General features: G+C 52.1%; 1 protein-coding gene across 9 annotated transcripts in view; it reads left to right on the forward strand.

Moving 5' to 3' along the window:
* Large1 (LARGE xylosyl- and glucuronyltransferase 1) overlaps positions 1 to 15,075 on the forward strand; it is a 506,960-nt gene that overhangs the window by 36,767 nt on the left and 455,118 nt on the right. For 2 of the 9 annotated variants that reach the window (XM_077798429.1, XM_077798430.1), the window contains one exon: positions 3,243 to 3,477. The exons of 2 other annotated variants lie outside the window; for them this stretch is intronic. In XM_077798429.1, the coding sequence (XP_077654555.1) occupies positions 3,437 to 3,477 (41 nt within the window). In that variant the 5' untranslated portion in view covers positions 3,243 to 3,436. Of the gene's footprint in view, positions 1 to 406; positions 616 to 3,242; positions 3,478 to 6,409; positions 6,498 to 13,259; positions 13,320 to 15,075 lie in introns of those variants that run through there. 5 more of the 9 variants (XM_077798428.1, XM_077798431.1, XM_077798426.1 and 2 more) reach the window with 5 other exon arrangements.

Raw genomic sequence — 15,075 nt, forward strand, 5'->3', positions numbered from 1 at the left:
GCCTGAGCTGAGTGTAGGCTACCCATGGAGCCCTGCTGGTGGGCACGCTGAGGCCCCCTGTTGGCCGACAGTGGCTCTGCAGCAGCTTCCCTGTCCTGGTCCGGAGCTCCCAGGAGGGTGCAGGGTAGAGGCGCATGCGGAGCGCCATCTGTGCAGGGATTCCGTGGGGGTCTGGAGGTCAGAACCCCAGCCCATGCCCAACTTTTGTTGTCCCCCAGCCTCCCAGCAGGGTCCCCATGAGAGATTCCGGCCTTCCATGCCCAGCCTGGAGCGGGGTGCTCCCCTGGACACTGTTCAAAACAGGCTACACAAATAGCCTCCAGGGTGCGTCTCATTAGTCCGGGAACAGCTCGAGCCAGAGGCGTGCCTGCCTCCAGCGCTGCTCATGCCAGGGGGGTTAAAAAAAGAACGAGGCACGCCCGATCCGAAGGCTTTTGTGGGTAGGGCCGAAATAATCAAGCCAAACTCAAAAGTCAGACCGTCAGGAGGGAGGTTGTGCGCTCTCATGGGGACAGAGTCTCCCCACTCGAAATCATCTCTTCGAAGCTGGGACAGGCAGCCGAGTCCCTGCCCTCCTCAAGGACCCTCCTTTTGCTGGGGGCTGCCGGGACAGAGGTGAGTGGCACATTGTCTGTTCAAAGGGTTCAATTTTAATGTCAAAGGCTTTCCAGTTTGTTTTCCCAGCGAGGTCAGTTCCAGACTCTGTGCCCCGCCCTTCGTAGGACCAGCTACTGGCACAGCTGGGTCGGGCCTCCCGTTGGGTCCTTAAATTCCATGGGAACTTACGACATAGATGTGGAAACTCAGGTTGAAGGACATGAGGACTTGCCAGTGACTGTTGCCCAGCTGGTGGCTGCCATTGACCGTGGTGGTGAGGGTGGTGGGGGTGGGGGAGGATGAGCTGCCGCGTTTGTTCCCAGGCAGGGCACTACATTCTTTGATGGAGAGGACTAGGTTAATAGTCACTGTGAGCAGCATGTATTGTGTGTCTGCCCTGTGCCAGGCAAGGTTCTGGGTGCTCTGTTCACTTGATCTGGTGATGCTAAGGCACCCACACTCCTGTGCCCTCCTGACGTGGTACTTGGTGGAGACAGAGGCAGGGTCCAGTAAAGCCTACATTCTGCAAAGCCACCAGGTCCCATAAGGGTCAGGCCAGTTGCTGGGTGTGGAGTGGCCTCCCCTGTGGGTGGGCGAGTGGCCGGCTGTGGAGGACAGGATGCCTTCCACTCTAGATCCCTCTCCGTCAGCCCTCTGGAACATCCCCCACCCCCATGCCCACCTGTGTCCCCCAGAACTTTCCCCTGTGCAGTTTGCATTTGTTGATTTAGAAACAGACCCAGTTTCCTGGAGCTGGGATAGTTGAGCTAAATTAGCACATTACCACTGGTAACTGTTGTTAACTTTAGTTCTTTCAGGCTCTCACCTGAATTTTTGTTTTCTAAAGGCCATCAACCAACCACATTTCCTTCATTTGCAATGAGTAGTCATGAAGATTTGGTGTTGTTGATGGTTGGGTTCATGCAGAGAGAAAAAAAATCAGTATTTCAGGAAAAAGTTGCAGAGAGAAGGAAAAGCAGGAGAGATGGAGAAAGGAAGAGACAGGTGGGAGGGTGGTGGTGTTCAGCCTTAGAAGGAGAAACTTGCTTGCACCCCCTTTCTTGACAGCACTGGCATATAATAGGTGCGCATTAAATGTTTCTGCAAATGACTTGGTATTATAGTAGGCAAGAACACAGACTCTGAGTTTGGGTTTGAATTCAAATTCCACCACATACAAGCTGTATGTTTGGGTCATTTTCTTAACTTCCCTGGGCCTAAGCTTCCTCTCCTTTAAAATGGGCCAGCCTCAGGCAGTGGCTGTGGGGGACAGTGGAGTTCTGACTGTTAATTGCCGATGAGGCTTCAGGGTCATCTTGTGAGCTCCTACCGGTGCCCAAGTCTACGTCACACAGCTGTGATGAGGACTGAGTTGTTTTCCCAGGGCAGCTGTGAGAGGGCCACAAACGGGCAGGCATTTACTCTCGTGGTCCTGGAGGCCAGAGGTCTGAGATCCGGCGTGTTGGCAGGACCTGTGGGGGACCCTCCCTTGCCTCTTCCTGGGGTCTGGTGTTTGCCCTTGCCACTGGGCTCCTTGGCCTGTGGGAGTGTCACCCTTTGGCTTTGTGTGTGGCCTCCCTGTGGGTCTCTCTCCCATGGCAGTCTTCTTATAGGGACTCTTGTCCTGCTGGGCTGAGGGCCACCCGATTCCAGGATGACCTCATCTCAGTCACATCTGCAGTGATGCTGTTCCAGATAGGGCCACACCCTCATCTACGGGGCGGTGGGGTGGAGGGTGGGGGTTAGGACCTCCACCTTTCAGCCCATAACTGGGATGGAGTGAGTGGACCCCCAGCACTGAGCGCAGGACCTGGGACAGAGCGGTGCCCTTTGGCAGGAGCAGTGCCCGTTGCTGTGGTAGCCCACCCTCACCTGCCTGCCCTTTGGCTGGGGCCCGTGGATGGCCCTCTGAACCTCTCCGAAGCTCAGCCTCCCACCTGTTTACCTGACGAGGCCTGGCTTGCTGGGCCAGGGAATTGCTGGGTCGTCCTTATTTGTGTGGCCTCTTCTGAAGTGGGGAGGAAGGACGACGCCTCCCTAAGGGACACCTTCCCAGAGCAAAGCCAGGGCCACAGCCTGGACACACACTGCCCTCCAAGGCTGCCGCCCCTCCTTTCCCGTCCTGCCTGGTGCTTGGTGGCTCAGGAGGGCAGATGGCCACTGCCTACCTAGATGGGAGGAGGCTCCTCTTTCCCTTCCCCAGGGGCCAGGAGGCGCCTGCAAACAGGAGCAGCCTTGGCTTTTCCAGACCCTTGGGTTACTTTGCAGCAAGAATGGAAACGTGTGTGTGTGTGTGTGTGTGTGTGTGTGTGTGTGTTGTTTCCAGTTGGAGCCAAACAGATCTGCTGCAGAGAAGTCTAGATATCTATGGAAACAGTACTAATTTTAGTCTTGCCACACTCATGCCAACTCCGATAGTGCTGTGTTGGGTCAGGGCTCAGGGAGCAGGGAAGGTGAACAGGCCGAAGGGTCACGTCAAGCCCCGAGTAGCCAGTGGCTGGGGAAATAGGGCGGGTGCAGCAGAAATCTTAGGTGGCTCCTAAGAGAGGGGCTGGAGTGGAGCCTCAGTCAGGGCTGTGTCTGAATGAAGGGCGCTCCCCCTGCCCTTCACTCTCCCTGGCTAAACTCTGCTCATTTTTCTCCAGCCAGGCTCACGACCCTGCTTTCCGCGTCCTCCTCTCTGGAGTCCTCACTGCTGCCCTGAATTCCTGGCGTCTCTCATGTTCCTGTTGAAGTCCTGCGTTAGCCTATTTAGCTCTGTGCTTAACTCCTCTGCCTTGAAGTCCTGCCATTTATTTTCGAGCCTCTCAAAGTCAGCCAGGGTCACTGTCATATCTGTATGCCGAGCCTGCTGTGCAGGGGACGCGCAGGACCCACACAGTGAGTGGAATTTGACATGACTGGTGATTTCTGGTTGATTAAACCAGGGGCTGGGCAGCCACGAGAAAGGGACGGGAAATAAGAGAGTCTAAAATAAAGTCTGCAGAAACACTCTTCAGTGGGCAGCGTTCACTTGGGGGAAGGCAGTGGTCCGAAGTTCTATTAAGGACATGCTGAGGGAGGGCCACAGGCGAGAGGAGGCTGGTGGGGTGGAGACGGAGGGAGATCATTCTAGGGCGTGCGGGGCATCGTCCTTCCTGCCCCGTCCTCCCACCTCCCAGCTGGAATCCTTGCAGAGTGTTAGGCACTGGAGGACCTTAGATGGGGTCTTGTGTGTTTTGAAGTCAGATATTCAGGACTGATGTTCCTGCATCAATGCTGGGTCATCTGTTTTGGTGTGTATTTCTGAGTCCTGCATAACCCGTCATGTCCCAGGTGCTCCTGCTCAGTCGTGGTTGGAACCAAGGCTTGTGCCCAGGGGAGGGGCCACTGGTGGGAATTATTGCAGAGAATTTCCACATGCTTCATATTCCATTCAGCAGACGAAGAGCAACGTGGTGATGGTAAAATTGGGGAGATGACGGACAGGAGAGCAGCACAGAGTGGGACTGATCCATATAACCTTGGGAGCTGGGCAGGGCACAGGTAGGTTAGATGCCCTGGTAGATGCCACCACACTCAGGATTTGACCTGGGTCCCCTCCTCCTGTCTTCCTGCTTGGCATGCATAGCATGTGTGCGAGCTCCAAATTCTTGGGCACTGCTACGGCTTGGATATGGAGTGAGCCTGTCCCCAAGTGTTCATGTTAGAAGCTTGGTCCTTATGTGGTGATGTGAGTGGGCCCTAAGTGGAAGGTGACTATGTGCTTGGGGACATTATCCTCTGAAAGGATGGTCTTGGGCAGTAAGCTAGCCTCTTAAGAGTAGTTTGTTATATAAAAGCAAGACTGGCCCTTGAATCTCTCTGCCTTTCTGTCTTGCTGTGTGATCTCTCCATCTCATGGGTGATTCTGCCCTGGTGCTGTCTGCCATGTGTGATGTAACCAGAAGTCCCTCACAGAGCCAGCAGATGTGGATGCCATGCTCTGGGACCTCTAAAACTAAGCTGAATAAACTTCTTTATAAAGTACTCAGCCTCAGGTGTTTTGGTATAGTGACGCAATCGAGACTAACAGAAACACTTTATCTTGTTTAATCCAACTACTAATGTGGTCGAGCAAAATGAAGTTTTCCTTCATAAACAAAAGGGGAAATTGAGGCTGGGGGGCTGGAAGTGACTTGTGGAGGCCCACCCCCCTGGTAAGAAGTAGGTGCCGTGGTCCACTGTGGCTGCATTCTGATTTAGGGAGCTAAGACCCACTGACGAGAGCGTTTAGATTTTGGAAATAGAAGCGCATGCAGGGGTGTGGTGCCCCTTGTCTGCCCCTGGCAAAGTTCCTCCTGGTGCGTGTCAGCACCAGCACCAGCACGCAGCAGCTGCTCAGGCCACAGGCAAGCCCAAGGGCTGGGCGGGAGCTTTCTGGGCAGTGGGACGCCTCTGTCCTGGGTGGCTCAGTTTGTCCAGAGCTGGTGAGAGGCAGTTCGGTCCTTGAGCTGAGGGAGCAGCCCCAGCTGACGGGGTGAGTCAGAGCAGAGCCCAGAATAGAAGGCAGAGGGCATGTGTGCAAAGGCCATCTCCATCCCATCCTCTGGGCTTTAGGATGTCTGTTCAGATGATTAAGCTTTTCTACATAACACTGTTTGCAGACTGCTTCATGATCATTTATTAGTGTCGCCTGGCAACGGCTCCCCAGATTAGCCACATGCATTCATCCGAGGGTGCTTAACGCTGGATCCACCCAGAGCCCCGTTCACTGCGAGGGCCTTATCAGGCCCCCTCCAGCACCCTGCTCATCCACCTCCCTTTCCTTCCGTGCTCCATGCACCAGAGCCCTTCCCTGGCACCTCCCTGTGGGCAGCTTTGGTTTGGATGCTTTTTTTAATTGCTGGGACTGTTTAGTGGTGGTGAAGATGGGCACGTTGGCATTCCTGTTGGCACCAACAGTAATAGCACCTCATTTGAGACCGTGAGCTCCAGGAAGGCAAAGCTTTTGTTCTTCATTTATGAATCTCTGGTGCCTGAAAGAGTCCCTAGCACACAGTAGGTACTTTGTGAATGTTTGGTGATAAGACTGTCTGCTATATGTTGGACTCCGCTTTTTCTTAAGTCTTTAATTTTCCCATGACCCTTCCTGCTCCCTAGTAGAGTGACAACATTTAGTGTGTTGACTGTCGCTGTATGGAAAGCACCATCATAAGCACTTGCATACAGATGATTCTCATCATGATTGAATTATAACAGAGAGGGTAAGAAACTTTCCCAAGGTCACACAGATGTATCCAATTCAAGCCCTTGGTTTACCTCCATACCAGTGTTATCAGTAGATCATTCTGTGTGATGGAAGTGCTCCCTGTTTCTACTGACCGGAATAGGAGCCACTAGCCATAGACAGTTAAAGAAGACTTACAATGCAGCTAGTGCCCCTGAGTAACTGTATTTTTTTTCATTTCATTTATATTTTAATTAACTTAAACAGCTGCATGTGGCTAGTCCTCCCACACTGGATGCCACAGCTCTCTACTGTGCCACGTCTGAATAATAATGACAGCTCACCTTAACTGAGTGCTTACTACACGCTGAGCAGTTTCCAGATGCCTTCCAGAGTGAATGAGTTCAGTCCATCCTCTCAACCCCAGGTGGATGTACAGGGGTCAGGGCAGCTTCTCTACTTTAAAGATTTTACAGCAAGAACCTGGTGTAGCTAGATTCTCCCCCAGAGAGAAAGCTGCTTGACCCCAGAGTTTGAAACTACATATTTCTCTCTGTTTTCCATGTATACAGCAGTGGGCATGGCCATGAAAAATAAGAGCCCAATGTTCTACCTACTTGTCTCCAGAGATAGTGCTGCCCACTACACATCCCGAGGACGGGGTCAGCCCATGTGCAGCGTGTGCCTTCACTGTTCCTGTCAAATGGCTCAGGTAGATGGAAAGCTTTTATTTACATGAGATGAAGCCATGTTAGTGTCACTTTGAAAAAAAAAAAAAGCCAATATTCCTTACCAGGATTCCTTACCAGGATGTCATGCCACACAACAAATGAAACAAAAACCACTTTGTGTAAGGGTGAAAATATTTCAAGGTCAGGGTGGGAAGGAGAGAAGGCCAAACTGAAATGATCCGCAGTCTGGCTGGCTGGCACCAACGGTTACAAGGTCGTGGGTCTGGTGACGTTTCCCTGTTCCCGGCCGTGCCTTCCTTCCTGAGGCTGGCTCATGAGAGGGTCTCTTTAAACTCTTGGGGTGATGGGAAGGGACAGCTGATGGAGGTTTGTGCAGCATAGGTGTGGAGCGGAGGTCACATGGAGGTCCGCCGTGGAGGCTGTGGTGGTCATCCTAATGTGCTCTGCGTGCTGAGTGGAGCTGACATCCGTGCCATGGTGCATTCAGAGCTGTGAACCAACCCAGCAGTGGGGCCGGGAACCTGGGCTAGGAGCAGACCTGGGCTAGCGGTGTCCAGGAGAGATATGTGGTGAGACAGCTAGAGAGGTGGTCCCAGAGGATGAGGCCTCATTGGGAGCACTGTACAAATCGAGGCAGCGACTGTGCCGCTCAGGGCCTGTGGACGAGGACTGCTTTGTGTTCTGGGGAGAGGAACAGGGAGACATGGCCATGGATGCTGGGGAAAGCCTGTTCCGAGGTCTTCGTCGATTGGTTAAGTCCACATTCCTCCCACTGCTGACTCAAGGCAGTCATGCAGCTTCCAAAGCGAGCCCTTGGTCTGTTCTTCCATCCAGTTTTCCATCCATCCATTCACACTTTATCCATCCACCCATCCATCCATCTATCCATCCATCCATCCATCTACTCATCCATTCATTCACCCATGGATCCATCTATCTGTCCGTCCATCCATCTACCCATCCATCCACCCATCCATCCATTCATCCATTCATCCACCTACCCATCTATCCTACCCATTTACCCATCCATCCATTCACCCATGGATCCATCTATCTGTCCGTCCGTCCATCCATCCATCCATCCATCCACCCACCCACCCATTCATTTATCAATCCACCCATCCATCTATCCATCCATCTATCCATCCATCCATTCACCCATCAATTTATCCATTCTTTTATTCATCCATCCATCTACCCATCTGTCCATCCATTCACCCACCCATCCATCCATCCATCATCCGGGTTTGAGTATCTCTGTCTGGTCCTGGGGGTAGCGTGGTGAATAGGACAGGCAAGGGAAGACTTGGAGGCTCAATACAAGCCCTACTACCCCTCACCCATGTAGCTTCCCCCAGCAAAGCTGTTTTCCCTACTTCCCCTCTTGTTTTTATCACACGGGGACTTTTAATCTGCACTGTGCTTGGAGTACTTGATTGTATTGAGCACAGTTCTTGATTGTAACCCTCCTAAGAACAGGGGCGCCATATCCTCCTGGGCTAATTGTGGGCACTGGTGGGGACTCCAGCATTATCGAGGTAAATAGGAGCTGCTGCCACCTGCAAGGGCCTGAACAGATAGCGGTGATCTGAAGGGTCTCCTTGATGTTCTCTTCCTCCCATCTCCCTCCTGCCTCTCTCTCAGCAACGACCCTCAGAGCGGATTCCATCACAGGCCATCGACAGGCAGTGGGAGAAAAAAGGGGAGTGGCATCCTCCCGGAAGGCGGGGTTCCCATTTGCCTGGGAATATGGGAGGCTTTCATCTTGCTGGATTGACAGATGTGAGATGTCACATATTTACTTTGTCTTCAAGCAAACCTGTGGTCTAATTCGAGCCTGCTCGACAATGCATTTGACTGCCCCATCTCCCCAGGTTGCTTTTGGTGTATTAAGCTCAGGAACTCTGACTTACAGTGTTTCAAAAATAAAAGTGTTCCTATCACCCTTTTATTCCTAGTGAAGTTCACCAGGGCTCAGAAGCCCTTCTGAAAAGGGGATGCACTGTCTGGGCGTGACCAGGGATGCTCCCCTCCAGCCTCCATGGGGCGCAGGTGGGCAGGCTGGAGAGGGCAGGAAAGAAAGACACCAGCATGACCGAGAGCCTTCTCTGTGACAGGTGCTTCCCCATCGTATTTTAATGGTCTCCGTGACCCAGTGAGGCTAAACTCATAAATGAGGAAGTGAGACTGACGGCATGATTTGCCCATGGTCAGGCAGCCATGGGATGGCAGAGCTGGGACTTGGATCCTAATTTGTTGGATCCTGGGTTCCCTTTGGCCCCAGTGCCACAGGTGAACTGGGCACAGTGAGTTTCCTGCCCTCCTGAACGTGGAGGGAATCTACCTTCTGGAACACAGTCCTGTAATCTTGGGCAACTTAATAGATTTATGCCTTAGTTTTCATATCTGTAAAATAGGACAATAATAAGTAGGAGTAACGAGGGTTAAAGGAGGTTATTCTGGAAAAGCCTGTGTGTGGGAAGCACTTGGTGCATGTGATGTGGAATAGGTATTTGCTATAAGAGGAACTTTAATCCTCAACCTTGTTTTGATTATCTTTTTATTTTTGGTAATATTGGCCACCGATTGCCCCCTCTTTGTCAATAGAGCTGCTATTTTAATAGAAACACAACTGTCTCAAAAACAGCGTGTGTTTTGTAACACTGAGCCCAGGGGCAATGTCATGGTGGCCCCTGAAGACACACGACAGAGCTGGGGTCTAAACCCAGGCCTGTCTGGCCTCTGTGCCCACACTGCCTCGTCTGGGGTCCGGGTGTCCAGCTGGCACTCAGCCTTGTGTCACGTGGCCCTGATGGCCCTGCTGTGGCAGCCACTGCATCAGGAAGAACCATGATCTAGTTGCGGGGGAGCCCAGGCCTCAGCCCTGGAAAGGGGAGATGACGGCATGGGGTTGCCGTGTCGCTGGAGGCGGGCACCTTGGGCAGCTGCCGTGACTGCTGTAAACGCCCTCCCCTGGCAAGGTGCTCCCTGTTGCTCCCAGGCAGTTTAGAGGCCATCTCCCCAGGGTGGCCTTCCCTGATGACTGGCCCCCTGCAGCCCAGGCTCCAGGCAGGGTGAGAGGCGTCTTCCTTTGCCCTGTGGCCTGTTGTCCAGCCCCTCCTGCATCCTTCTCCATGATTCGTCTTCTCGGGCTGTATGGCTTCTCTCTTCCCCTTGCTGCTGGGGACAGAGGCTGTGCCTGTGTGAGAAACGCCCCCTCCTCCCCCACATCTCTCCTTCCAGCCACACAGGAGGTTGCCCTTCCCCCCTCTTCCCAGGACCAGGGGTCTCATTCTGGCTGAAGGGTGGTGGGCAGGTGGGGCCCAACTCCAGCTGCAGCATTTATTTGCTGGTGCCAGAGCCAGGGGAGGGGACAGGACTAGGGAGTGGCAGGACCTTCTGGTCCCTGATGCTCACAGCAGCCCTGGGAGGCTGGGGTGTGGGTGATCCCGTTCTTCAGGTGAGGCTCCTGAGGGGTGGTGAGGTTAGTTGCTCGTCTGAGGTTCCACATCTGGGATGCAGGTCCAGGTCTCACTTGTTCTATGACAACTTGCTGCCGTTTGCCCAACTTGATTTCTTGTGTCGTTGCGGTTAAATGTCCACTAAGGGTGTGTAGGTGGGTGTGGAGTGGACATGGGGGAGCAGCCGGCAGAGGGACAGGGCTTGGTTTCCTCTGCAGAGTGAGTGATGGAAAAGGTTGGCATCCTGAACCCGGCGGGTGGCTGCACTGGGCTACCAGGTTAACAGAGGGAGAAATGAGTTGGCAGTTGTCTCTCTGCAGATGTCAGATTCCCTTTAATGTGCAGCTTGGCTGAGATTGCCAAGATGGGGCTGTGCTTACTGACCTTTTGCGCTCTGTGCATATGGGAATAGGCATGTAGAAGCAAAGGGGAGAGAGGAAGGCATCCCAGATGGCAGCTGCCTGGGCCCTGCTGTTTCCTTACAGGCTCACAGATTTGGAGCCTCCGGAGCTTCACCCTGAGCTTCTGGGATGAAGGCTCAGAGGGAGCATCCAGAAGTGTGGGTCTCATGCCCCAGGGTCCTTGCTGAGGGCGTGAGGGTATGCAGGCGTGGGCAGCTGGCCTGCAGAGAGGCCTCGGGCTGGCAGGGCTCTCCAGTCCTCGTAGGTGGATGCACCAGTTGGTGGGAGCAGCTGGGGTGGTGGGCTGGCCTAGGAGGGTCAGGGCAGTGGCCTGGTGATCTGGATGTCCTGGTTTTGTCTCCGCTTTGCCCTGGTAATGCCATTGAGTTCAGGCAAGTATGTGCCAGGCGTTCTCCTGTGCCCTTGACACACTTTCATCCCGAGAACGGTCCCCTCTGAGTCCTGGAGGATTCTGCTGCCTGCATCGCAGGATACCGAGTCTCAGAGAGGCCTGGTGACTTTCCTTAGCCTGCCCTTGCTGTCAAGTAGAGAGACCCATAGTTGGTCAGGATGTGATTCCAGAGTTCCTGACTGTCAGGACCACTCCTCTAAACACTTCATGTCTCTGGGCCAAAGTTTCTTATTTTGAAGATGAAGATGGTAAGAGAAACACACATTTATCTGAACCCCTATTCTGTGTGGGTGCCTTGTTTAGATCACCTTCATTATGTTCCTAAATCTTGTTTTCAAACCCTGGTATTAGGCATCATTTTGTTGTTTTAAGACATGTTCTTAAATTGTAAAAAACAATTGTTAAAAGTTTACACGTCACCTAGAATGTACCATTTTATGAATTTAATGTACAGTTTAAAAGTGTGAAGTACATTCATGTTGTACTTTTGATCTTGCATGATTGAAACTCTGTCCCCATTAAACATTGTCCCTTCTCCCCAGACCTTGCAACTACCATCACCTAGATTTGACTGTTCCAGGTATCTCATATGAGTGACATCATGTGGCATTTGTCCTTCTCTGACTGGCTTATATCCCATTAGCATAATGTCCTCAGGTTCATCTGTGTTGTAGCAAGCAGTTCCAGTGTATACAAGCCCACACTGTTTGTTTATCTTTCATCTGTTGCTGGCCCTTCCTGGACGGTTCATCCGTAATGGATTGCTTCTGCCTTTTAGCCGCATCTGGTTGATTGTTTTAATCAGTGGAGACCAAGGCCACATGGCTGGATTTGGACCCCAGCTTCTATTTGATTTGACACTGAACTCTGACTCCCTTTTTGTTTTCATCTAACTGTAGGAATTGAAAAGAATTTTGAGATACAAAGTAATGAGTGCTTTGGTAAAGGGTCCCATGGAAGAAGTTCTAGAAATGTTGGCTGAGGATCTTCAAGGTTCTTCCTGACACATGGCAGCCAGGGTGCTGGGTTCTGAGTTTCTTCAGTGGTTTCACAGCTGGTTTTGAGCTGGACCTGGGAGGTCTAAGTGTACTGGAAGAGACTTAGAACAGAATGAGCAGAGAAGGCATGTCACACGAGAAGTGTCCCCTTTGACACATGTGTGTGTTAGTCAGCTTTCCATCCCTGTGACAAAATAGCTGAGCTAATCAACTTAGAGGGAAGAAAGGTTTATTTGGGTTCAGAGTTTCCAGTCCATGTATGACCAGCCTGTTGCTCTGGGCCTGAAGTAAGGCAGCACATCCTGAGGTGTGAGCCATGGGGTAGAGCAGAGCTGTTCACTCCATGGCAGCCAGAGACAGGAGGAGGCCAGAATCCCAAAACCCACTTCAGGGGCACATTCTGGTGACCTGACTTCCTCTCACTAGGTCTCACCTCTTAAAAGGTTCCCAATAGCATCGCAGGCTGAAGACCAAGCCCATACCATGTTAGGCCTCAGGGGAACACTGAAGATTCCAGCCATAGCAGGTGTCTCTCTGTCAGCCTGTGCTGGGGTCGGGCCCACTTCTTCCAAGTCCCTGCTTGGATAGCACTTTTCCCTGAGGTCTGGTGCCGGCCTAGTCTGTACCACCAGAGGCTGTGAAGTGTGAGCTGATGGTCTTTGGTTTATATTTTCTTCCTGCCCAGTATTTCCCCAAAGTGTTTTTTTCTTTCTGCTGAATCTACTGCCAGTTTGTTGGTTTGTGTAAGCTCTTGTCTTTGTTTACGCATTTTAAAGATGGCCATCTTGAGGGGCTATGCTGGAGTTAGCCAGCCCAGGAGCCCGGCAGTCCTGTCCTGTCCTGGCTCTGGCGTGAGTTTACACTGGGAGCTCCCTGGAGGCCCTGGTTCTCCTCAGGCCCAGGGCCCACAGTGAAGTGGTTTATGTGTCAAAGGGGACACTTCTCGTGTGACATGCCAGAGTTTCTGTCTGACCCAATCGATCATCATTTTCTATTTAAAACGAGGATTTTGTTGATCTGGTAGAGCATTAATTCCTAGTTGGTCACATCACCCCTAACAAACCACCAGAGCTATTGGCAAGAGTTTCCTTAGCACTCTCCCAGGGAAACTCACTGCAGGCGACGTCTATTTTAGTTCTGTCTTTTTCTGGCCTCATCACCTTGTAGGGTGCGCGTCCATGGGGGGATAGTTTTTGCTCACATCTATTATTCCAGCCTTTTGGGGTTCCCTTGCCAGTTTGGGGTATCAAAAGCTCATAATGGATTTTCTCCTGCCCTTGAGGGGCAGCCGCATTTTGGACTGTCGGCTTTGCATAAAGGTGGCGTGTGAGCAGCGGGTGAGCTCCCAGGGGCCTCCGAGTCTGTCTGCCCCTCGAACCTAATGTTAAGATATTCCTTTGCTTTTCCTGCTCACTCTTGGCAAAACAAAAAACTGTGGCGGTGGAGGGAAAAAGAGGACAAGACAGGTTCCTCTGACACTAGATTTAAAGGAGCCTTGTCTATTTTCCAGAACCAACATTCAGAGATAAATTCTGTGGTTTCAGCCATTTGTGGAGATCTTGGCTACCAGGTAAGGTGTGCAGCGCTTTCAAAGTTGTTTTATGAAGTCTGCACAGAAGCCCTTGCAAGTCACCCCTTGGAATCATCTCCGTGGAAATCTGGTATGGCACCCTCTTCCTCTGTGGGAAGAACGTGCCTGTTATCATAGGCCAGCATTGGGAGCAGCCGGCTGGGGAGCGTGCTGTCCTCCGGGCTTTGTCCTGGTCTCTCCCAAACAAGAGAATGGCTTCCTCCCAGGGACTCAGAAACACATCCCGTTTGCTCTTCCAGTGGGATTTTCTCCGTGCCTTGTTCTGTTTGCTCATGATCTATTACCCACGTCTTGCAGCTAGAGATACCACAGGGCTTCATTTTAGCCTCTTAATGGGAACCTCCCTGAAGCCCGAAGAGTAAGGTGACTATTTGTCCCACTGGGAATGACTCTGCCCCCTTCCATGGAGGGGTGAGTGGCTATCTGGACGAGGACATTTCCAGAAGAGCATGGCCACCCAGGGGCTCTTCCAGGTATAGCCAGGCCTACACTGGGCTGGATTCTGCACTCAGGGCATTCTGGAATCTTCTCTGTGGAAATCTGGCATGGCATGTTCTTCCTCTGCCAGTCACCCCTTTCTAAGGGAGGAGGGCATTCCTTATGCACTCTTCACCCAGCTGCCAGTGCAGGGCTGGGTGCCCAGGAGGCCTCAGTAAGTCCTGCTGATGCGAAGGTGCCTCTTAGAATGCCAGGGCTCCGTCTCGCCACCATCCTGGGTTATTTGTATCCTCTTAACCTTTTATACTTCAGCGTCCTCATCTAAAAAAGGCAGGGGCGGGGTGCAGGGAAGTGATGTTCAGTAATTACGAGGACTCAGTGAGCAGACCGTGCAATGATGGCGTGGACTTTGTTTTACTCATTATTGTATCCTGAGGTCGGTGCTCGGTAAATACTCATTGAATGACTGAAGAGATAGGGAGTCCTCTCTTCTACTCCACTTTGAAATATGAGATCATGGTGTGACCCTGTGGTTCTTAGGGGGCACTGCGTGCTGGAGATGCCTTGGGGGCTGAAGTCGTCGGGGTCCTCCAGAGAAATGGAAGCCATAGAGTGTGCGTCTGTAAGGGAGGATTTATCAGGGGATTGGCTTGCACAGCCACAGAGACCATGATTTCCTGCCTACCCCAGCTGCCCCTGACCTGTTCAACACAGAAGGAGGTTACAGAAGAAGGTTCCGGGATGGCCGTCTGCAAGCCGGAGAGCCTAAAGCTGGCTCAGTTCAGGAAGCCAGAAGCTTCAGCTCCAACCCTCAGAACCAAGGGCCACAGAGGACAAACAGGGCAAGTCCCAGAGTCCCCAGGCAAGGAACCTAGAGTCTGAGACTCAGGGTAGCAAAAAACACACCTGCTCCACAGGAAGAGCCTGAGAATTTTCCCCTTTTTCCTAATTTCCTGGTCCATCCTGGCTCTCTGCTGATTGGCTGGTGCAACCCACACTGAGGGTGAGTCTTCCCCCCTCATTTCACTGATCTTAGATGTCCAGAAGTAAGTACCAGTTATCTAGATCTCTCTCAATGTGGTCAAGTTGATACCCCAAATTAACCATCAGAGGGCCTTTCCCAATAGCTCACAACCAAACCCTCCTCCTGAGATTCCGATTCATTACTTCTTGGAAGGAGCTTGGTGCATGCATTGGGAAAACAGCGTCTCAGCCGATCACTGATACGCAGCCCTGATGGATAATGGGCTCTCTGGCCTCCGAATTATATTTGCCTGATTTTGTGTTAGGGCACTTG

This window comes from Urocitellus parryii, chromosome 5 (genome assembly GCF_045843805.1).
Source record: "Urocitellus parryii isolate mUroPar1 chromosome 5, mUroPar1.hap1, whole genome shotgun sequence".
NCBI classification, from domain to species: domain Eukaryota; kingdom Metazoa; phylum Chordata; class Mammalia; order Rodentia; family Sciuridae; genus Urocitellus; species Urocitellus parryii.